Consider the following 25,169-nt stretch of genomic DNA (forward strand, 5'->3'; position numbering starts at 1 on the left):
GTTCTGTCAAAAATATTTCTTCCATATGCGTTGGGTTTTTATCCATCACTTTGTCTGGATTTACAGATTTCTTCTCCCCCTCCCCACCTTCTTTCAAAAGTTTTGTCAGATAGCGTTGGGTTTTTATCCATTATTTTGTTCTGGATTTGAAAAACATTTTCCCAGTGTTGAACCTTTTTTCATTTGAATGCCTTCCTTCTACCATTTTTCTTTGTTTGTTCAAATGTATTTAATCAGTTAGCATTGGGTTTTTAACAGAAATTTGAAAATATTAAAATTATTTTAATTAAATGTACTGCTACAGAGAGAACCTTTCTCAAAGCCTCAAAATACACTTATAAAGGCATTTATTTGTTTTTGTATTGTGAAATTACAGAGCTGTTCCCCTACTTCATTTTTCAGAACATAATTTATGTGTGTAATCTGAAAGTACACTTTATTCATCATTTCGCAAACTACGTTTTCAAAAACTGCCATTATCTGTAATCTTCACAAGGAAACAATGAAGTCTCCATACTTCAGATTTAGCATTCTAAGACCTCTCGCTCACTGTGTTTTATTAAGAAAGGCATTACATGCCTTTTTTACTTAATAGATGGACAGCTGCATGTTTTTCTATCAATGCATCATCCAAACGGCATTCATTTGTCGAGGAACAATCTACTGATCAGTGAAATTTGCCTTTCTCTTCTCCACAAAAGCAGTCATTCCTTCTTTACGGTCCTCCTGCAACAAAAACCATAACGGTGTGAGATCTCCTACAATACGTACATCAATTTCATATCTTCTCCACAAAAGTTTTTCAGAAGCACTTTTCCAATAAACGGATTACAAAGAAATGTCAACTTGACAACAATTTACATAAACTGCAACGTAGATGCAATATAAGACTTTCGTCTTTATTCTCTCAACAGAACACAAAATATATTGACAAAGTAATAATCTATGGAGCGAGATGTACAACATTTCTGCAGATGCCAATAATATGTTGAATAAAATTAAACAAGTTAACTTACTGTGGCAAATGTTGAGTAAAATAGTCTTTTTTCAAGCTTGTTGCCCTCAGCCAATGACAACTCAAAAGCTGAGAAAAGGTAAATTAGAAAAAAAGAAAAAAAAGTTAGTTTTCTAACATTGCAATTTTAATTCTAAACTACATCAATTATATGAAACTTCAAAGTCTAAATTTCAGAGAATGTCGACTTGGATATTTGCAAAACCATCTCACAAATGAATCAGAATGAGTGCCAATTTAAGAGTGCATTTGCATTAACAAAAAAAACAAACACACACAGCGAGAAGTTGAAAAATGCTTAAAATGAACATAAAAAAAAATAAAAATAAAACCCTTACAATTAGTCTCAAATTGAACAGAAAGATCAGCCAAAAACTGGGTTCCATATGAACTCTAATACTTACAGCAGCTGCCTTTTGGTAACCCCACCACCCAATGGCTCACAAAGTACCAACAAGTTAATGCTAGAAATCTCAGAATTACTATTCCAATTGTAATTTCAATTCAAGACTATTCTGTATGTGTGACCCATTCCTTCCAACTGCATTTAATGATGCGTAAATTCAGGGCAAATTTGAGACTTTCCCTACAATTCTGCAAGTGAATATTTTCACTTTTAATACACCTTATCTGTTTTATAGCAAGGGACTTCTATAATAAGCAAACATCAGAACACACTGCCTCAATGAAGTTGTCTGGGTGCCATGTCCCGGTCTGTTCAAGCCTGTAATGTAAAGCATTCCCATTCTGCAGGATCATCAATGTTTAACCTCTTAAGGACACATGACATGTGTGACATGTCATGATTCCCTTTTATTCCAGAAGTTTGGTCCTTAAGGGGTTAAATTGCAAGATTTAAATGCCTTTAGTGGCGGTCACACTGATACATATGCATGCGGACATGTTTCTCCTGCGCTAAATACATTTATAGGACTACACGCCGGACCACTAAGACTGGAAGTCAGACTTCTCTACAAATATAACTCAATGCTTACCTCCGTTGACAGATTCTTTTGCCATAGACACAATAAGCTTGGAGTTTCTGGCTATCTTCTCCCCACAGCTAATTGCCTCTTCTACAACTTTATCAGCAGGGTATATTTTGCTCACAAGTCCTACAAGAAAAGCAAAATTTGAAAGCCATAATACATATGGGATAGTTATCGCACAATTTAAAAAGAAACAAAAGTGGCAAGCAATATAAAGCTGTACGAAAGTGCAGTGATTCAAACTACTGTGTGGGCAAATTTCAAACTACAAAGATATGTAAAAGGTACTAGCTCTGAAGGTTATACGAAACACACAAAGAAGCATGCATTTATTGGCTAAATCAGTGCAGCGGAATGAACAAAACCACAATATACAATTGAAGACCACTATGCTCGTTTTGTGACTGGAAGTCAATTTTCTAATAAAGGTGACCTTAATTGAAATTCATTAAAATACATTAATCCAGGATTAAAAATGCTAGACAACTAAAACCACTACACAGTTAAGAATTACAGTTCAATACATACTCCTAAATGTAGTAAAATACGGTAACAGTGCAAACCTCTATTAATTAAAAGCAACAGTCACACTGTTTTTTTTACTCCCTGGAATTTAACTGAAAGTGTTTTGTGATTTTTATCAATTTATTTGTTTGGTATAATTAAGCAGTTTTAGAGAGAGGAAAAAAAAAAAAAAGACCCATGAATATACATCAATATACACAATTTAGTAATAGAATGTTTTTTTTTTCTCAAAGCTTGTTAACGTTGTTATGCTTTTAAAATGTTGTAATCCCCATATTTATAACAAAATAACAATTAGCATACCTGCTTGCTTTGCTTCCTGGGCCGAGATGCGATCCCCAGTAAGAACCATCTCCATTGCAAGGGACTTGCCAACAGCTCTTGTGAGTCTCTGTGTCCCACCAGCACCTGTTAACATTAAATAAAATGTCAAGGCCCAAACATGATCCACAATGTATTTATCACTTTTAAATTATTATCTGTATTACTAGTAATGCAAAAACCTAAAATGTTCACATAATCAAAAATGAAGCTGTATGCCCATCCATAACCCCACAACACAGTGCTTACGCATCAACAGATGACAAAAAATGTTTCCTGAGAAAATTTGTAACAGCATGCCAAAAAATGGACATGCCAATTGTGTCCAACCTGGACAGTGATGATTGGATGATATTGCAAGGCAGCGAGTAAATTGAACTCTCTTAGCATATCAATGGTGTTCAGGATATACAAAAATTACATTGATAATGTAGAAATTTTATTTCTGTATTATAAATGCTGCCATGTAGAGTGTAGTTTTTTGTCAAACCCTTTCCACTGATAAGAGTGCTATATAAGATATGTAAAAAGAGATCCAACATTAAACTGGGGTATGGTGCTCAAGATACGCTAGGCAATGTAACTACTACACTAAACTGTAGTAGTTATGTTGCTTAGACTGTCCCTTTACATAATAAGAGTAAAATCTTTTCGAACAGTTTGACTTCTTACCTGGGCACTTGTCCACAACTTAACTACTGTACTTTCCATGGAGAGTTGCAAACTCTTTATCTGAGCAACGCCCAGTAATGCAGGCTCATAGGATGAGAGCAAACAGCTAAATATTTCAGCCAACAAGCTAGCCCTGCAAGGCTTAAGCGCCAACAGAAGACCCTTCTTGCAAGCTTCTGATCCACCATACAACGTAAAGAAGGTATGGAGCAGTGTAAGGTGCCACCAGGGCACTCCTGGCACCATAACCACATTAGTACACTGTAGTGGTTATAGTACTTGGAGTGTTCCTTTAATGTGTGAGGAGAAATGCATTCTGACATTACAGAATTCTTTTGTTTTACATAGATAGCATTAATCAAGAAATTATGCTGGAAATCAGCAGGTTATTGCATTTATGATCCAAGATATTGGAAGGCATGGAGGCAACATTTCATAGGAAGCATGCAATCAATGCATTTAGAATATATTTTCCTAAATTATCATCATTTTATTGACCGGGCATGTTAACATTGGTAAATTTTGCAAATACAGATAATCTAACATGTCTGCCCATACCTGGAATGGTACCAAGCAAAATTTCCGGCTGCCCAAATTGTGCCTTCTCTCCAGCATATATTATGTCACACATCATGGCCAACTCACATCCTCCTCCAAGCTGGAAGGAAAAACAAAAACATGCAGATTAAAAAGGTGGGAAAAGATGTAACATTATATGCTTATCAGGAGATGTGTACTAAGGCTTTTCTACACTGTATTCCCATCACCTGGGCCCTTCATGCCTTCATAAATATAGTAAAAATCTTACTGTATTGAAGCGTGAAGCTGTAACTCTGCATGCTGTTAGAATCAGAAAAACAAGCAGTCTGCTGACATCATCAGAAGTGGTAGCCTGATCCAATCACAATGCTGCCCCATAGGATTGGCTGAGACTGACAAAGAGGCAGATCAGGGGCAGAGCCAGCATGATTCAAACACATCCCTGGCCAATCAGCATCTCCTCATAGAGATGAATTGAATTAATGAACCTCTATGAGGAAAGTTCAGTGTCTGCATGCAGAGAGAGGAGATACCGAATGTTTGGATGCATTTTAGGCAGCCATGACCCAGGAAGGATCTGTAACAGCTATCTGAGGAGTGGCTAGTGAAGTTATCACTACGCTGTAATGTAAACACTGCATTTTCTCTGAAAAGACAGTGTTTACAGCAAAAAGCCTGAAGGTAATGATTCTTCTCACCAGAACAAATTCAATACGCTGTAGTTGTTCTGGTGACTATATAGTGTCCCTTTAACATTCTTAGATGAGCTTCCATGCTAGGTTCAAACTAATGAGCATTAAATAGTATTAAACTTATACATTGTGCAAGCAGAATATAAATCTTAATTTTAGATATAATGTAATACTCTTTAAGAATCTAGCCCCTTCACCCCCTGTCAATCAATCCTCAACAGATACGTCCTCAAAAACTTAAAGGCATCCAGAGCACTTCATCTCAATGAAGTGGTTTGAATGCACTGCCCCAGTTTGTTCAAGTCTGCAATGTAAACCATTGCCATTTATTTTTTTTTGAAACACAATGTTTACATGGTAGGTTTAACATCCCTATAGTGGCTGCCTTCCTGGTAGCTTCTGATTCCTCTGCTATAACACAGTTAAACTATAAGAAGTAAAACTATGTTATAAAGCAGCATTTAATTGGCGCAGCAAGCCGTTTATGGGGAAAACTTTGGATTTGCTAAGATTTTTTATATTGGTGGTCTTTGCCAAAGAGGTGGAGCGCAAGGGCTGCGTGGGGTGAAAGATCAGCAATTCCCTTAACCACCTTTCAGACCTTCACACAGCATGCATGTGGACACCCAAATAGGAAGCAGAATACATCTGTATTCCTACCATTTAAACCCTTAAGGACACATGACGTGTGACATGTCATGACTCCCTTTTATTCCAGATGTTTGGTCATTAAGGGGTTAAAGACTTTATCCATGTGCCAGGACCACTTCAGTGTTTTGTATCGCTCAAGGGTGCTTGGAGTCTGTATTTCATTAAGTCTTCCCTAAGCTTAGCTTTTTGTTTTTTAGGTTAAAAATAACTTGAGTGTTTGTGAGGAACTAATACCAAACTATTCAGAATCACATATCTTCACACATGAAACCAATGGCAGAAGTTTACTCACTGCAAATCCATTCACAGCTGCGATAACTGGTTTTCTAGCAGAAGACACACGGTTCCAGTGAGCGAGAAAGCTTCCACCATAACAATCTTGGAATGTCCTGTTTTGCATCTCTTTGATATCCGCTCCAGCTAGCATTTAAAAAAAAAAAAAAAAAGATTAACATTTTGTCAGATTACAAACTATAGATGTACAACTGGTAACAAGAAAGATGGTTCTGGTTACACAAACAATCACCTATATGACATGCACTTAATTACATGAAACAGGGCACACATACACACTTTGAGAATACCACACCCTTCTTTATAGCAGGACATTTAAAAAGGATGCTGTAAGCACTGTACCACGGTATCTCATTGAAGTGGTTATAGTATGTGAAGTCTCCTTGCACCTTCCTTCCATTTAGTGTAACAAAATGAATTCTAAACCAGGGTCCCCAGCAGCCTATACCCTCTTTGGTGAACTAATGAGGAAGCATTATTAGCCTGTGCAGCAATGGGCAGCTGTGATTAGCTCAGAGTGTCAGCTGAAATTTTTTAACCTATCACAGCTCCCTTTCCTCATATGAATTGGTATGGCTGGAAGGAAGAATCTCTGCATTTTCTATACCTCCAATGGGGGACAGGGTGTTGCTTGCCAAGAATGCCTATTTAGTGCTGAACTCTGCGAAAATGGTTTAACACTGAACGAAGAGACAGTGCCAGAGGGACTACAACCAATTCAATATGAAATGATTACAGTGACTACATTCTCAGTTTAAGGACTACTAAAGCCATAATTGATAGGATAGCTCAGAGTTAGACTAACTACCACAAAATAAATGTATTACCATCAGGAGTGTGTATTTCATACTACAGTTCCTTCATTTCTTACTATATCAGGAGGAATATGCTTCTATTTGAATTTAGCTTACCTATACTATATGGCCGAAAGTCACTCGAGTAAGAGCTCACAGGATTTCACCATTTCCATGAGTCAGTTGATGACATTTCTGCTTTTCTAGCTCTGCCCCAGTCAGCTATAAGCGCTATTGTTGTTATGTGCAACTATCTAGGAGTAATAACAGCCCAGCCACAAAACGGCATTTCATGCATATTCACACAGTAAGGTGCAGAGTACTAAAGCTAATAAAAATCAGCCATTATCTGAAGCATCACTCACTGCAGAGTTCCAAACTGCCTCTGGAACCAATATGGGTGTTTCACGAAATGGGTTTCCAAGGCCAAGTAGTTGTACAAAAGCCCCACAATTCATGTGCAAAGCTAAGCATAGGATGGAGTGGTGTAGAGCAGGTTGCCAATGACCTTTTGAGTAGTGGAAATGTATTCTCTGGAGTGACAAATCACACTTCACTATTCGGTACTCTGATAGAATAATCTGGGTGGGGCAGATGCCAGGAAACCACCTATTGGAATACATAGTGTGTGCTGTATAGTTTGTAGTGGGGGATAATGGGCCACTGTTCTTTTGAAGGTTTGGTCTAATCACCCAAGTTGCAGTAAAGTGCAACTTTAATGCTACAGGATTCCAAAACATGTTTCCACAATTGGGTTTATCAGTTCTGTGCCATAGTCTGGTGAAAGCTCTTTTCTGTTGAAGCTCAACTATGGTCTCTGTCCATAAATACAGTTTGATGAGTTTGATGTGAAAAAATTGAAATGGCCTGCACAAAGCCCTAACCTCAACCCCACTGAACACTGTTGGGATAATTTGGAATGCCAACTGTGACTCAGAAGCCGTATGCAACATTAGTACCTGACCTCATAAAAGATCTTTTATGCTGAATGGGCATAAATACACACTGTCTCACTCTCTCCAAAATCTTGTAAAAAGCTTTCCCAAAAGACTGGCTGCTGTTTGAGCCACAAAAGAGCAGGCCAACACCCATGGTTTTGGACTGGGATGTCCAACAAGCTCATATAGTTGTGATGGTAAGGTGTTCATATACTTTCTGCCATATAGGGTACTATATACATATTGAATGTAAATAACCTAAATTTTTAGAAAATAGCATCAGGATCGGATGGGTCACAGCAACATATGGATTGGAAGCATTTACTGGTAGGTGGGGGGGGGGCATATAACAATAAATAGGACAATTACAAGAAAACTTACAGGTACAATAGGTTTAAGAGGACCCTGCTCAAACGAGCTTACAGACTATAGGAGGTGGGGTATTAGAAACACCTCCTATAGTCTGTAAGCTTGTTTGAGCAGGGTCCTCTTCAACCTATTGTACCTGTAAAGTTTTTTTTTGTAATTGTTCTATTTATTGTTATATCCCCCCCCCCCCCTCAAAATATTTTAAAGCGCTACGGAATCTGTTGGCGCTATATAAATGGCAATAATAATAATAATATATATATATATATATATATATATATATATATATATATATATATATGTCACTAACCTGCGAAGGCTTTCTCACTCCCAGTAATAACAATGGCCCCGACCTGCGGGTCACTTTCAAAAGAGTCCAGAGCCTGATTGAGCTCATTTATTAGTCCATCACATAATGCATTAAGAGCCTTCGGCCGATTCAGTTGTATGAAGCCCACATTCTGACTCTGGCCCTTCCTTTCAACCAAGATGTATTGAAAAGATGAACCTGCCAAAAGGACATATTAATTATTACAGTTTGCACTTTAAATCTTTCAGAGGCACAGAATTACACACTATGCAAAAGCTGTGTATATTAAAGAAACACAAACATGTATTCATGACCCTCTAGTGTTAAAAACACAATCTACCACCCCTGGTCCCCCTGAATATAGAAAAATCTTACCTCTACTCCAGTCTGCTGCTGCTGGCTCTGCTCCTGATCTGCCTCCTTGGCTAACATCAACAGAAGTGGTGATCTGAGCCAATCACAATGATTTCCCATAGGAAAGCATTGGATTGGCTGAGTTTGTCAAGGAGGCAGATCAGGGGTAGAGCCAGCACAAGCAAGCACCGCCCTGGCCAATCAGTATCTCCTCAGAGATGTACTGAATTAAGGAAGCCCCTCTAGTAGCCATCTGAGCAGTGGCCACTGGAAGTATCCCTAGGCTGTAATGTAAACACCACCTATTCTTTCAGGACAGTGTTGACTGCAAAAAGCCTGAAGGGACTGATTATACTCACCAGAACAAATACAATGAGTTGCAGTTGTTCTGGTGACTATAGTGTCCTTTAACCCCTTAAGGACGGCGGGCATGCTATGCCGTCCTTGAGGACCCAGCTCTAAACGCCGGGGGCGGCATAGCATATCCCTGCCGTCGTATTTACTTAGCCGGTCGCCGGCGATCGTGGTGGGGGGACTCACCTGGCATCCCAGGGAGTCCCCCCCCTGCTCCCGTTCCAGCCCTCCAGGGCCATGTGATCGTGAGAATCTCACGATCACATGGACGTCATAGCCATCCACAACAGTGCCAGTAGGGGTAGTGCATGGAATTACAGGTACTCCCCCTGCTGCCTGAAAATTTTTAAATATAAAGTTAAAACACAGTTCAAAATGAATATATATATATATATATATATATATATATAAATATATACACACACACACACACACACTGTCTAAGTGTATTTTAAGATTAATATATATATTAATATCAAAATACACGTAGAATGATATTGATTAAATATATTTATATATAATATAAAATAAATATGTACATACGTTAAAAATAAATATGTAATATATATATATATATAGAGAGAGAGATAGCAAAATACACGTAGAACGAAATTATATATATATATATATATATATATATATTATTTCGTATGAATAATTTTTATGTGTGTATATGTGTATATATATATATATATATATATATATATATATATATATATATATATACACACACACACACACGCACACATAAAAATAATTTTAAAAGTATATAATATACACTGCTCAAAAAAAAATAAAGGGAACACTTAAACAACACAATGTAACTCCAAGTCAACCACACTTCTGTGAAATCAAACTGTCCACTTAGGAAGCAACACTGAGTGACAATCAATTTCACATGCTGTTGTGCAAATGGGATAGACAACAGGTGGAAATTATAGGCAATTAGCAAGACACCCCCAATAAAGGAGTGGTTCTGCAGGTGGTGACCACAGACCACTTCTCAGTTCCTATGTTTCCTGGCTGATGTTTTGGTCACTTTTGAATGCTAGCAGTGCTTTCATTCTAGTGGTAGTATGAGACTGAGTCTACAACCCACACAAGTGGCTCAGGTAGTGCAGCTCATCCAGGATGGCACATCAATGCGAGCTGTGGCAAGAAGGTTTGCCGTGTCTGTCAGCGTAGTTTCCAGAGCATGGAGGTGCTTCCAGGAGACAGGCCAGTACAACAGAAGATGTGGAGGAGGCCGTAGGAGGGCAACAACCCAGCAGCAGGACCACTACCTCCGCCTTCGTGCAAGGAGGAACAGGAGGAGCACTGCCAGAGCCCTGCAAAATGACCTCCAGCAGGCCACAAATGTGCATGTGTCTGCTCAAACGGTCAGAAACAGACTCCATGAGGGTGGTATGAGGGTCCGACGTCCACAGGTGGGGGTTGTGCTTACAGCCTAACACCGTGCAGGACGTTTGGCATTTGCCAGAGAACACCAAGATTGGTAAACTCGCCACTGGCGCCCTGTGCTCTTCACAGATGAAAGCAGGTTCACACTGAGCACATGTGACAGACGTGACAGAGTTTGGAGACGCCGTGGAGAACGTTCTGCTGCCTGCAACATCCTCCAGCATGACCGGTTTGGCAAGGGTGTCAATGGTGTGGGGTGGCATTTCTTTGGGGGGGCTGCACAGTGAAATTTTTTTATTTTTTCACACACAAATGGCACTTATACAGACAATATAATTGTTGTGATACATTTTACTGTTTTGAAAACAAATGTGTTCAGCGTAGTCTCCCGAGTATAACAGTACCCCTCATGGACAGGTTTTATGGTGTTTTCAAAAGTTACAGAGTCAAATATAAGGCTTGCGTTTCAGTTTTTCACATTGAAATTCGCCAAATTGGTTACGTTGCCTTTGAGACCGAATGGTAGCCCAGGAATGAAAATTACCGCCATGATGGCATACCATTTGCAATAGTAGACAAGCCAAGGTATTAAAAATGGGGTATGTCCTGTCTTTCTTAGTAGCCACTTAGTCACAAACACTGGCATTCAAATAAGTTTTTTCCATTTTTCACACACAAACAAATATTAACACAAAATTTTGACAGTGTTTGTGACCAAGTGGCTACTAAAAAAGACTGAACATACCCCATTTGCAATACCTTGGGTTGTCTACTATTGCAAATGGTATGCCATCATGGGGGTTATTCTCATTCCTGGGCTACCATATGGTCTCAATGGCAACATAACCAATCTGGCAAATTTCAATGTGAAAAAACAGAAAAATTTAACATGCTATATTTGACCCTGTAACTTCCCAAAACACCATAAAACCTGTACATAGAGGGTACTGCATTACACGTGAGACATCGCTGAATACAAATGTGTATTTTATTGCAGCAAAAGCAAACAGTATTATGACATTCACAGTTAAAATGTCACAAAGAACTATTTTTTTTGTCTCCCATTTTTAAATATTGTATTCATATTAAATGTTTCATACCTAAATATTTAATGTTAAATGAAGGCCCTGTTTTCCCTGAATAAATTGATATATAATAAGTGTGGGTGCACATAATATGAAAGAGGTGAATTGCACCTGAACAGACATATAGCGCAAATTCAAGGTTTTGTTTTGATCACAACGTGTACATTTGGCTCAGTCCTTAACCCCTTAAGGACGCTGGACGGAAATTTTCAGTCATTGCAGCACTCCCCTTAAGGACGCTGGACGGAAAATTTCCGTCCAAAATGAAAATTAACCCCCGATTGCCGCAATCGTGGGGTTAATCTTCCTGTAGTGTGTCTCCATATCGGAGGCACACTACCATTGGGCAGTTTCACTGATTCAGCCCATGTGATCGCTCTGACCGGGAGTCAGAGCGATCACATGTGCTGCAGTGAAACCAGATCTGTTTCCCTGCAGCTCCCTGTGAACTGCAGAGAGACAGATCAGTGCTGATCTGTCTCTGGCTGTAAACAAAAAACCAAAAACAGTTAGTTACAAAATCCCCCCCCCCCCCTCACCTCTTTCAAACAACATTTAACCCCTTCCCTGCCCTTTGAGTATTTCACTGTGATCTGATTTTTTTTTTTCTTTTAACCCCTGAGGGTTAACTTTTATTTTTTTTAATCCTCAGGGGTTAAATGTATTTAATTATTTTAAATATTTTTAAATCTTTATTTAGCTAAGGTGGGTAGAAGTTAGTGGGGAAATTGGGGGATTTACGGTTAGGCTAGTTAGGGGTTAAAAAAAATAACAATAAAAAGTGAAACTTTTGAAAAGTTTAACCCCTTAAGGACACATGACATGTGTGACATGTCATGATTCCCTTTTATTCCAGAAGTTTGGTCCTTAAGGGGTTAAACAAAGTTTTAAAATGGTAAAATAAGTTGTTAAAAGCTAAATAAAACTTTTAAAAAGTAAAAAAAAAAATGTTTAAAAAAGGGGGAAAAAGTGTATTACCGCTACACTTGGTACAGGTTTGCGAAAAAATGATACCACGGTAATGTTTCAAATATGCCTTTTGAAACACCATGGGGTGTCTTCTTTAGGAAATGGTATGCATTTGTGAAGTAAATGGAAAACACAACCTATTAAAAAAATTCCAAAGTGGGGCATGGACCCAGCATAAAAATTCTACCTTGAATGGCTGTGTCTCAAATGTGCCCCTTCAACGTTGTCATATACCTGGTAAAAGTACAATTGGGGGGGGTATTGCTGTACTCAGATGACATAGCGGAGCAACATATGATGTATTATACTGCTGTAACACATAAGGTTTGCAAAATATATTTTACAAACTCATTGAGTATGTCATAAAGGCATATAAAAAGCGTATTACCACTACACTTGGTATAAGCTAGCGGAAAAATTATTTCACGCTAAGGGTTAAAATACATCTTTTGAAATACCCTAGGGTGTCTTCTTTAAGAAATGGTATGCCTTTATGGGTTAGCTGGAATAATTAACCTACAAACAAACCTCCAAAGTGGGGTATGGACACAGCGTAAAAATGTAAAGTTTGAAAAAACTTAAATGGCTGTGTCTCAAATGTGCCCCTTCAATGTCCGCATATACCTGGCAAAGGTACATATGGGGGTATTGCTGTGCTCAGACGACATAGCTGAGCAAGATAGAAAGTATTATATAGCCGTAGCACACACAAGGTTTGCAAAATATACAGTAAAAACTCATTGTGTGTGTGTAAAAAAGGCAGTAAAAAATGCTTATTACCACTACACTTGGTACAAGCTAGTGGAAAAATGATCCCCCACTAAGGTTCAAAATATGCCTTTTGAAATACCCTGGGATGTCTTCTTTAAGAAATAGTATGCTTTTATGGGATAGTTGGAATATATAGCCTGCTAAAAAACTTCAAAGTGGGGTAACAACACAGTGTAAAAATTCAAAGTTTGACAAAACCTGCAATGGCTGTGTGTGAAATGTGCCCCTTCAACGTCCCCATATAACTGGCAAAGGTACATACGGGGGTATTGCTGTACTCAGACAACATAGCAAGTATTATAAAGCCGTAGCACACATAATGTTTGCAAAATATACAGTACAAACTCACTGTGTGTCAAAAAGGCAGAAGAAAATGCTTATTACCACTACACAATTTTACTCTAATATTTAGCAGAGATTGGCGGTGAAATGGCTACGCAAAAAGTGTCAAACTAACCTTTGGTAAATAGCCTGTGATGTCTACTTTATATAAATATACTTTTGTGTGGTAATTTTGTTTCCTGTAATGGGTATTAAACTTCCAAGACAAACATACCAACTTCTAAAATTGTTTCACATTGAAATTTTATTTTAGACCTTGTAGTTTGTGACCTGTAACTTTCAAAATAAACTGAAATCCTACACATATTATGTACTTTGTAAATCAAGACACATAAATGAATTGATTTTTAATTACTTTTCCTAAGCTGGACATATTATGCACACATTATTATTGCCAAAACGGGGGAAAAAAGCTTTTTTTTTGTTTTTTCCACATTATTTTGCATTTTTTTTGTAATAAATGAGAATTTATACATGTATAGGTCACATCAAATTAAAGCCCTTTTTGTTGTCTAAAAAACGGTATATAATGTGTTGGTACAGTAAATGAGAGAGATGCAAATTGCAGTTGAACACAAACAGCAAAAAATGCAAAAATTGCTTGTGTCCTTAAGGGTATGTCTAGCTTCTGAAGCTGTGTCCTTAAGGGGTTAAAAAGGACAAGTACCAGGCAGGCGTATTCTAGGCAAAATGTAAACATTGCCATTTCTGAATTTTACATTGTCAAAGAAAAGGGGGCAACATTAAAGCACCAAAATTGCTTTTAGTGCCTTTAAAGTGGGTGGTATAGAAAAGCTCTGGGTATTATCATTGCATTTATTCTTTATGCAGTCATTTTACAACCTCCCAGGCCTGCTAGCTGATGAAACACAAAGTTGAAGCTCCCAACCTAAACCCCCTGCTCTCTGTAACCTTGAACGTGGATAATATCGCTAACTAAGAGCAGGAATGCAGCCAGCTCTCCCATACAGCTCTGTTATCATAATCAGCACCAACATGTAACAACCCCACCCCCGTGTCTCTGTCAATGTACCGGCGCTGTACCCCCGGTAGAGCCCTTGACGTATCTGACATATGGGCAGAGTTAGACGAGCAGCTCCTCTGCACAGCGCCGCCATCTTGCTCTCCACGAACCTGCGCAGTCCCCGCTTTACGTCACGAGCACTATGGCACCTTACCGGGCACGCGCAGTCTGCTGCGCTCGGACACGCGCCGCCATCTTGCTCCCGGGCATCCTGTTCCACACAGCATTAAAAATGTAATGTTTGCCTGAAAAGGAGGGATTCTTATTTTGTATTTGTAAAAATGTATTTTGGCTTCAGAGACGTCAAATCAGTGCTTTTAATTTTAAAAGCACACATGAGTCGTGAGCTAACCCACTTCTTAATGCAGTTTATATCTAATGCATGCAAAATTATGCAAAAAAAAAAAAGAAAAAAAAAAAAAAAAAGTAAAAATAACAAAGATGTTTGGTTTTGGAGTTATTACTGGTTTATCATTTTTTTCCCCCCCACTTACTGCAGTGAGTACAGCCAAGACCAGGAATGGGTTGAACATCTTTTAGCCAATCCTAGCGCATTTGGAAAAGATGAACACAGATACCTGACCAGATGGGGTTTACTATAGAGCCCTGATGCAAAATATTAGGGTAATTGGAATCCCTCCCCCCTCCATAGTGTATGGGTGGCCAATAGTCCCTTTTAACTCACTTGGTAACTCACTTCTACTATTTGCCCATCCGTGCTGGTTGCATACAGTGTATGTGTGAATGTAGTTGTGTTTTTGTATTAATTATGTTTGTGTAAATGTATATTTGTGTATAATGCTGCTGTTTGAATGCAGATGTGTATTGTAGTAGGACCGTGTTTGCAGTGTTAGTGTTTGCAGGCAAGGCTGTGTTTTTGTATAGTGTTGGCATTTAAAGGAAGTGATGTGAATAGTATTTGAATGCAGGGTTCTGTTTGTGTGTAGTTTTGGGGTTTGAATGCAGAGATTTGTTTGTGTGTATGCACACACACATACAGATGCACATTGCCACGTAGAAACACACAAACACTGCCACACACTGAGGCACACAGGCACATATACACTTAGGCTTCAAGAATTACACACATATGCCATTGTGGCGAAAGTAATCTCGCCACTTGTACTTGGAGGGGCCTGCTTGCCAGCCTCCTGCCCACACACTATGGGCCCTGCAAGGAAACCTGTAAAAGACTACCGAACTTGACCAGTGATTTCTCTGGAACTTTTTTGGGCATAGGACCATGTGCACGGCCGGTCAAAACTATGACTTCCAGGAAATTCCTGAACCCCTGAACCGATCTGGGTGATTTTTGGTTATGTTGTTCACCCAGATCGGGGCTATCAGGGGAGGTAATATGGGGTTTTATGTGTTTTTAAGGTACTTTTGGGGGGTTTCATAAAATTGTATGTTTTTCTGTGCTTGGAGATAATTGAGTTAGATTAGTACAGTTCCTGATTCAATTATCTCCCAAGCACAGAGGAGGGATTCTATTGTTTGTGTATGGTAGTGTTTCCATGTGTAACTTTATTGGTTTATTCACTTTGTGTCCCTGTGCCCAACAAGGTCCACCTGGGTGTCCCCCTTGTTGGGAAACTTGCATAAAAGGACAAGGTGCCTCCATTAAACTTCTGTTCCTGCTTACCCTCAACATAGAGTCTCATCTCATGTGTGGGGGAAACGGCTGTATCTATGCTGGGGATTGCTATATCACTATACTCCCCAGAAATTATAATCACTAACTCTTATAAGGGCTGTTCCTGCTACGCTCTCTGGGAGTAGGAGGTCTGCCCACTGGAAGCTGGATCCTGGTCTTGGGTCCAGGGCGGGTGAAGGACGGTGAGGCCCTGGTGCAGCTGCATCTCTGGAAGTGGGATCTGCAGTGCTTATGGTTTCTGGTGGAGAGCTGGAATTCCTTGGTGAGCATCGATTGGCGGAGGCACTCGGTCAGAGTGCCAGGCGGTCCATCACAGCCATGCTAGCCCAGAGACTACACTAAATAAGAACATCATGTAATTTAATTAATTCATCGTTTTAGTTTCACATCAAAGCACAGCTTTCTGCTGTATCACTGAAGAAACACAATGAATTCATAAAAGTAAAGTTATTTTAATGGGTCCTAGAGCCCTCATATTACTATATGGTGCCCAAGGTTGGTCCCCCCTATAATAAAGAAAGTAAGAGTCTTTAGGACCTCATACTAATCAAGTCGATCAGTGAATAGCAACCTTTAAATTACATGCAGACAGGAGCGTCTTTACCACATTATAGACCCCGAGGCAAAGCAGTCCACTGGGGCTCTGCCTACAGAACCACTCACAGGAATAAAAACTTAAATTATCGATAAAATTAAGCTTTTATTTATTGGTACCTCCATCAAAATCAGTGGTTAAACATAAAAAAAACATGCTGTACAGCAGAGATTAATCTATACAAACGTTTGGACAATATAACATAAGCCTTGTAGGTAGTTGAAAAACAAGAAATGTTGTACAAAAATGGCACTCGGCTGATAAATCATACAGGCAGAGATGGCACAGTATGAAATTACTATGACTTATCTATTATTAATCAAATGTTCAACACAATATTTAGCAAAATTTCTTTGCAGAGAATTGCTTTATAATTCGCTTGATGTCAATGGTCTTCAGGATGTCAATATGTAGATGATTAGTCCATCTAAACATTTTAATAAAGAGAGTTTGAAAGTTCTGAATAATCTCTCGAAATTATATACTGAAAAGTCAGCAAGCCTATGGGGCCCCTATGTTCAGGGTGCACATGCATTAAGATGGCTTTGCATGCAGGAGGTAAAAGATTAACATTCAGGGTGAAAGCTGCACATTTCTGGCTCTCCTTCATTCTACTCTTAGTGCATTGGACCTGACGGTTAATGTATATGGGGAATCAGGGGTTTCCTTCAATCTCTTGTGGTTTAGGCTAAGACAATACTGTATGTAGCAGGGATTTTTTTCTCCATCAAATAACATCTGCAGCATGAAACAAGCAAAAACATCAAATATCAGTTCAATGGCTCTGTGTTTTTCTTATCAATGAAGCTATTAGACATGTCCACGGGGGAAACATTTTGGTTTGTTGTAGAATTCGTTTGTGAATTTTTGGAAATTCAGATGTCTGTTATTCCCTGTTTTATAAATATCTCACCCAATTTGGTACCCGGATGTGGGTCTCCGTACTTAAAGTGACACTATAGTCACCCAGACCACTTCAGCTTAATGAAGTGGTCTGGGTGCCAGATCCAGCGCTACCTGTTAGGCGGACTAGGCAGCCGCCAGGAGCGCCGGCCCCCCTCATGCTGCAGCCGCCCGAGCGCTCTGTAGAGAGCCTCAGGCGGCTGCAGCTTTGCCCGGGCTGGTGCGTCCATGAGGGTGCACCGCCTGGGCGCAGCATGAGGAGAGGGGCTGACAGGAGGGAAGCGCTCCCTCCTGTCACTCCCTCACTGTAGCGTGGCCGAGCCCTGTATGGTGCGCGGGTACAGGGAGCATCTGTCTCCTGTACTCGGCCAGACTAGCAGGAAGTGCACACTGAGTGTACACTTCCTATTAGTCCGGCCGGGTACAGGAAACAAAAGCTCCCTGTACCCGCGGACCATACAGGGCTCGGCCACGCTACAACAGAGGTAGGGGAGGGGGGAGAAATAAATTGACAGGGAGGGGGGGGGGAATAAATTGACAGGGAGGGGGGGAGAAATAAATCATCGGGGGGGAGTAAGAAATTATCAGGGGGGGGAGAAAGAAATTGACAGGGAGGGGGGAGAGAAAGAAATTGTTAGGGAGGGGGGAGAAAGAAATTGACAGGGAAGGGGGGAGAGAATGAAATTGACAGGGAAGGGAATTGACGGGGGTGGGAGGGGGAATGAGAGTGGGGAGGGGGAGGGGAGAAGAGAGTGACAAGGGGGGGAGAAGAGAGTGACAAGGGGGGAGAAGAGAGTGACAAGGGAGGGGGGAGAAGAGAGTGACAAGGGAGGGGGGAGAAGAGAATGACAAGGGAGGGGGGAGAAGAGAGTGACAAGGGAGGGGGGGGAGAAGAGAGTGACATGGGAGGGGGGAGAAGAGAGTGACAACGGAGGGGGGGAGATGAGAGTGACAAGGGAGGGAGAGGGGGGAGAAGAGAGTGACAAGGGAGGTGGGAGAGATTGACATCCATCACACACACACACACAATCACACACAACGCACTGATACCGGAGAAACTGACGGAAGCCAAGCACAGAGAGATGGACACAGGTTTCTTCAGGAAGGAAGAGATTCTTTATTTGATTCACCGACCGGGACTCAGAGGGACTAATGTCACCAAAAAACAGCAAAGTCTGAGTCCTGATCATACAGTGTAGGTCCATTATATAGGCATGTAGCTCCTCCCATAATCAGTTCAACCTACACATACTCTTATCTAATCAACCGAATAGAGACTAAAATCCTGTTTGACCACATGGCTTGCCCAGCACAATGGAGGAGGGGAAATACTCGTATATCCTGTATTCCCACTTATGCTCCTTACACTACTGATTGTATCTTAGCTACGTGTAACTGGCTTAACTGGTACATCAACATATGCAAATGCACAAAGCATGTGGCAATCTTGTCCTAGTAAATTTATTTTTACTGAGATTCCACCACATTCCCCCCTTTGATGCTTCTGATATTTCACAATTCCAGATGCATCACTTAACCATAGTTTGCTTACACCTCAGGTTGCTATGAACCAGACTTTGCTACTAATGATGTGAATCCCTCAACATTCCTCTTCCTGTACTAGTTCTCCCTGATTTAGAGCCTCATATCTATATATGGCCATTATCTGTGCAGCAGCCTTTCTTTCTGCTATATTTTCTATAATGCCCTGCACAGACCTAACTACCAAAGGAATCAGACATGGTAGGAGAAGACACAGCATTAAAATTAGCATGACTCCACCTACCAATGCCTTAAGTCCTCCAAACTGCTCATACCAATTACCAAACCAACTACTTGGATTATACCCTTTCCATACCTGGGTAGGCACATGCGCTAGTTTAACCATATGGCTAGTAAGCTCAGCTATTGCTTGCCCTTCATCATCTATTTGAAGACAACAATTGCTTAGGTTAAACTTCCCACATACACCTCCCTCTACTGCCAATAGGTAATCCAAGGCTAATCTATTTTGGTAAATGGCTGTCCTCATCCTAGTATTATGTTTCGCTAGAAGATTGAGCGCTTGTGATGTCTCATTAGTAATTATCTCAACCACTGCCTGTAACCTTATAATGCGGTTGAGCATATATATTGGGGTTCTATATCCGAAAGTACCATCTTCTGCCCAAGTGGCTGGCCCATAATAATCTATGATACGCTGGGGAGGCCATTCATTATCTTCCCAGGTACCTATCTCTAGGGGTCCCCTTTTCTTCCTATGATTCACATCATATACTTTAACTCCCAAAGTCTCTCCTGTTTCAATAGGCAACAAGAAGAAGGATGGTTTGAGCATACCTAACACACATGCCCCTTCCCAGTCCTGTGGTAACTCCGAATAGGCCTTCTTACCACAAATCCAGTAAAAATTTGCTTGGGCTTTCCAACTAGATGTGATAGATAGATCAAACCACACATCCTTTAAATTGGCATAACTTGCAAACGGGTTAGGTGGTTCTGAGACATTTGAAGCCGACCACCAGGTTGTATTCTTTGTAGTATCATCATAAGCTTTTTGCCCTAGACAAGTTAGTTCTCCTACAGATGTGTTAAACATTATTCCTTTTCTTGCTATGCAAACATAACCTATAATGGAGGTCTTTAATCGCCACTCAGATTTACCTCTAACACTCATTTGATAATCGGCTTGAGAAGATGTTATCTGTTCAATTGTCTCAGAACCAGAATACATTACCTCCTTTGCTTCCCAGGGCCATTGGTCTCCCATATTAGTACCTCCACACACATAGCAGTTGGTCACATTAAGACTACCAGCAATACTCTCGGCTCGATCAATAAACAGGTTCTTAGCATTATGGGGGATCTTATTTTCTACACTCATCTCTTCATAAAAAGAATGGAAAACCTGATGAGTTTGGGATGCTACGGTATCGGTCTCTATCCCTATAAATAATATTGTCCCAGGATCCAAACCCGTCCCATATATCTGAAACCCAAATAAGTTTCCAAACCTATCTAAAAATTGTTCAGGATTATTAATAAGTATATGGACTGGGTTACATTCCATAGACTTACAATACGGTTTGGTAGGCAACTTAGTAACAATCATATCCTTATATACTGTCTGTCGCCAAGTTGCCCACCCCACACAAGACCAATATGGGCAATAATTATAATCCCTATCTGGGCATTTTGGACTTATGTACTTATTTTTTACTACTGGGACAAATATACTTATCGTTAGACCCATACGTTCTCTCCCACTTAAGATCCCCGCATACATTCCACGGTTTTCTACCACTCGATATCGCCTTACATGCATCAAATAGCAGAACACCCGAAGAATGTACGGTTTCTAATACTGTTTTATTTATTAGGGTCCCCTGTGAGTCTCCATTCCGGAGGGTCAACCAAATTGTACGGGGTTGATACTCTGGATTGAAGCACTTAGGTTCGCCTACTCCTAAATGGCATACACTATACTCTATACCTAAGTATCTACACCTTGATACATATCCTTTGCATTCATATTGTGAATGCCAAATTAGGGTCTGGGAAATATGATTACCTGTTATAGTAGTCTTAATGCAAACCTCACTGCTAGGTGTGTCGGTACCTCTACCTTCCTGAATAATAAGAAACATAAAAATACACATTATCAAGAGCACTTCTTTCGACGTCTTCATCCTCAGTCTTCGTCCGTGCGATGGCACCTCAGCTTCCAGGTTGTAAGGGCTGCAAGGAATGGAGTTCTGCAGGTCCTCTCTTCCCTTCACAGAGGTCCCTTCGAGACACCCTGGCAGGGGCGGACTGACCGGTCGGGCACTTCGGACATGGTCCGAGGGCCCGGCCGGGAGGGGGGCCCGCCATCAGGGGGCCCGGCCACCCCTTTAAATGCTGCAGCCGCCTGAGCGCTCTCTTAAGAGCCTCAGGCGGCTGCAGCTTCTCACCTCCCCTCCCCTGTAGCTGTGCGGTCCGCGGTGCCCGGCCGGAGTGATAGGAAGGTGCTCAGTGTGCACCTTCCTGTCAGTCCGGCCGGGTACAGGAAACAGAAACTCCTGTTCCGCGCGGAACAGGAGTTTCTGTTTCCTGTACCCGGCCGGACTGACAGCAAGGTGCACACTCAGTGTGCACCTTCCTATCACTCCGGCCGGCACCGCGGACCGCACAGCAGCTCGGCCACGCTACAGGGGAGGGGGTAAAAAGAGAGTGGGAGGGGAGGGGAGGGTGATAAAAAGAGAGTGGGAGGGGAGGGGAGGGGGGTGTTAAAAAGAGAGTGGGAGGGGAGGGGGGTGTTAAAAAGAGAGTGGGAGAGTGGGTGTTAAAAAGAGAGTGGGGGGGGTTAAAAAGAGTGGGGGTGGTTAAAAAGAGAGTGGGAGGGGGGTTAAAAAGAGAGTGGGGTGGTGGGGTTAAAAAGAGAGTGGGAGGGGGGGTTAAAAATAGAGTGGGGGTGTTAGAAAGAGAGTGGGAGGGGGGTTAAAAAGAGAGTGGGAGGGGGGGTTAAAAAGAGAGTGGGACGGGGGGTTAAAAAGAGAGTGGGAGGGGGGTTAAAAAGAGAGAGGGGGGTGTAAAAAGAGAGAGGGAAGGGGGTAAAGAGGGAGGGGGTAAAAAGAGATGGAGGGGGTAAAAATAGAGGGAGGGGTAAAGAGGGAGGGGGGGTAAAAAGAGAGAGGGGGTAAGAAGAGAGAGGGAGGGGGGGTGAGAAGAGAGAGGGAGGAGTAAGAAGAGAGGGAGGGGGAGTAAGAAGAGAGGGAGGGGGAGTAAGGGGGGAGGGGGATAAGAAGAGAGGGGGGAGTAAGAAGGGGGAAGAAGAGGGGGAAGGGGGAGTAAGAAGAGGGGGAGGGGGAGTAAAAAGAGGAAGGGGGAGTAAGAAAGGTGGGGAGCAGGGTAAGAAGAGGGGGTAAGAAGAGGGGGAGGGGGGTAAGAAGAGGGGGAGTGGGAGTAAGAAGAGGGAGGAGTTAGAAGAGGTGGGAGTAAGAAGAGGGGGAGAGTAAGAAGGGGGGTAAGAAGAGAGTGAGTAAGAAGAGGGTGGGAGTAAGAAGGGGGGTAAGAAGAGGGGGAGTAAGAGGAGGGCAATTGCCCCCTCCCCTGTCCGCAGGCACCGTGCGGGCAGCAGGCAGGGGATGGAGGAAGAGAGGACCCGGGAGCTCAGCCTGCAGCTCCTCTGGGTCCTTCTTGCGCCAGCACAGATCGTTGCCGCGGTTACCACGGCAACGTTACGGCTCTTGCAAGAGTAAACTCTAGCCCTGGAGCTACGGGCTACAGGGATTCCTGGTGGTCGCAGTGGTGAGAGTGAACTCTAGCCCCATAAACACACTGCCCCCACACACCATACACATTCACACACTGCCCCCCATACACACACACACTGCCCCCACACACACCATACACATTTACACACATTGCCTCACACACACATACACTGCCCACCCATACACACACAGCCCCCCATACTAACATTGCCACACACATACACAGCCCCCTCATACACACATTGCACACATTGCCCCACACACCCTACACATTCACTCACTACACCCACTCACACACACTGAACCTTTCACACACACTGCACCCCTTACACATTGCACCACTGCTCCTATATCCTACTACAGCCTCATATCCCAGCAGACCCCAGGTAAGTTGTCAAACTGTTCTTAAACGGTTTGACTACTTACTCTGGGAGGGGGGCCCGGCCCTCCTGGCACCATAACGACTACACAGAGCAGTAGTGGTTATTGTGCATGGATTATTTCTTTAAATAATCTACAAGTGCCCCAGTAGCCAGCAAGCCAGCCAGCCCACAGGCCGGCCAGCCAGCCAGCCCACAGGCTGGCCAGTAGCCAGCCAGCCAGCCCACAGCCCACAGGCCACCTGTTAGGCTTACAGCCAGCAAGCCCACAGCCTGCCAACCGCAGCCAGCAAGCCACAGCCTGCCAGCCAGCAAGCCACAGCCAGCAAGCCACAGCCTGCCAGCCCACAGCCTGCCAGCCGCAGCCAGTAAGCCCACAGCCTTCCAGCAAGCCCACAGACTGCCCACCCATACACACACAGCCCCCCATACTAACATTGCCACACACATACACAGCCCCCTCATACACACATTGCCCCACACACCCTACACATTCACTCACTACACCCACTCACACACACTGAACCTTTCACACACACTGCACCCCTTACACATTGCACCACTGCTCCTATATCCTACTACAGCCTCATATCCCAGCAGACCCCAGGTAAGTTGTCAAACTGTTCTTAAACGGTTTGACTACTTACTCTGGGAGGGGGGCCCGGCCCTCCTGGCACCATAACGACTACACAGAGCAGTAGTGGTTATTGTGCATGGATTATTTCTTTAAATAATCTACAAGTGCCCCAGTAGCCAGCAAGCCAGCCAGCCCACAGGCCGGCCAGCCAGCCAGCCCACAGGCTGGCCAGTAGCCAGCCAGCCAGCCGACAGCCCACAGGCCACCTGTTAGGCTTACAGCCAGCAAGCCCACAGCCTGCCAACCGCAGCCAGCAAGCCACAGCCTGCCAGCCAGCAAGCCACAGCCAGCAAGCCACAGCCTGCCAGCCCACAGCCTGCCAGCCGCAGCCAGTAAGCCCACAGCCTTCCAGCAAGCCCACAGACTGCCAACAGTAATTAAGGTAAGAGGAGCCAACTTGGCCTAGGTATCAGCAAGCTATGTTGTGTTGCTATATTGTGAATAGGAACCAGAGTGTTGGAGACCCCCCTCCAGGCCCCATTAGACTCCATTGTCTTTAATGGGACCTGGAGGAAATTCTTTCTAACACTCTCTAAAGGACACTGAGATAGCCTCTGCTAGAATGCTCCCCCCCCCCCATGGCCCATTAGCCCTCAATTGTAGTCTCTACTGGGGCCTGGAGGCGACTGTTTCCATCAGGGACACTGAGACGGCCTCTGTTAGAAAGACCCCCTTCCAAGCCTATTAGACTCCATTGTAGTCTCTAATAGGGCCTGGAGGGGATTCTTTCTAACACACTCTCTAAAGGACACTGAGTAAGCCTCTGCTAGAAAGACCCCCCTCCATGGCCCATTAGCCCTCAATTGTAGTCTCTACTGGGGCCTTGAAGGGATTATTGCACTTTTGTTCCTTGTGTCTAAAGATTGTGTAGGGTGTGGCTGGAGGCGGTGCATGGAGGCGGGACATGGGTGGCGCTTGCTGCGGAGTATAGGTGGGGCCTGTAAGGGGGCCCTTGATTTATTTTGCCCGGGGGCCCTGAGGGTTCTCAGTCCGCCCCTGCACCCTGGCTATGTCACGTGGGTGAGCGGTCTGGCTTTATCATGGCCGATAAAACACTCACTTACTGATCTCTTTAAACACACTTGTAATCCCAATATCTCCTCGTTACTCCGACTGAGTCATGCGCTTTAACCGGATCTTGCAGGGATTCTCTGGATCTGGTGTAGCTTGCCAAGAATCTACTGCTGCTGGTTTAACCCTGGAGTGATGAATCCACGGAGTCACTTCAGCCACCTTTATTGCTGTAGGGGTAGACAAAAGAACAACATAAGGACCCCTCCACTTAGGCCCTAACGGTATACTGTTCCACTCTTTAATCCACACTTGATCTCC

General features: G+C 42.5%; 1 protein-coding gene across 1 annotated transcript; it reads right to left on the reverse strand.

The window, feature by feature from the left end:
• Nucleotides 1–330: 330 nt before the first annotated feature.
• On the reverse strand, nucleotides 331–14,521 carry ECHS1 (enoyl-CoA hydratase, short chain 1). The gene is made up of 8 exons (XM_063434560.1): nucleotides 14,420–14,521; nucleotides 8,111–8,308; nucleotides 5,698–5,825; nucleotides 4,081–4,180; nucleotides 2,833–2,937; nucleotides 2,011–2,130; nucleotides 1,017–1,084; nucleotides 331–726 (listed from the first exon to the last, which is right to left on the reverse strand). The coding sequence occupies exons 1-8, from the start codon at nucleotides 14,502–14,504 to the stop codon at nucleotides 661–663; spliced, it is 870 nt and encodes a 289-aa protein (XP_063290630.1). The 5' UTR covers nucleotides 14,505–14,521; the 3' UTR covers nucleotides 331–660.
• Between the last annotated feature and the right edge of the window lie 10,648 nt (nucleotides 14,522–25,169).

This window comes from Pelobates fuscus, chromosome 10 (genome assembly GCF_036172605.1).
Source record: "Pelobates fuscus isolate aPelFus1 chromosome 10, aPelFus1.pri, whole genome shotgun sequence".
NCBI classification, from domain to species: domain Eukaryota; kingdom Metazoa; phylum Chordata; class Amphibia; order Anura; family Pelobatidae; genus Pelobates; species Pelobates fuscus.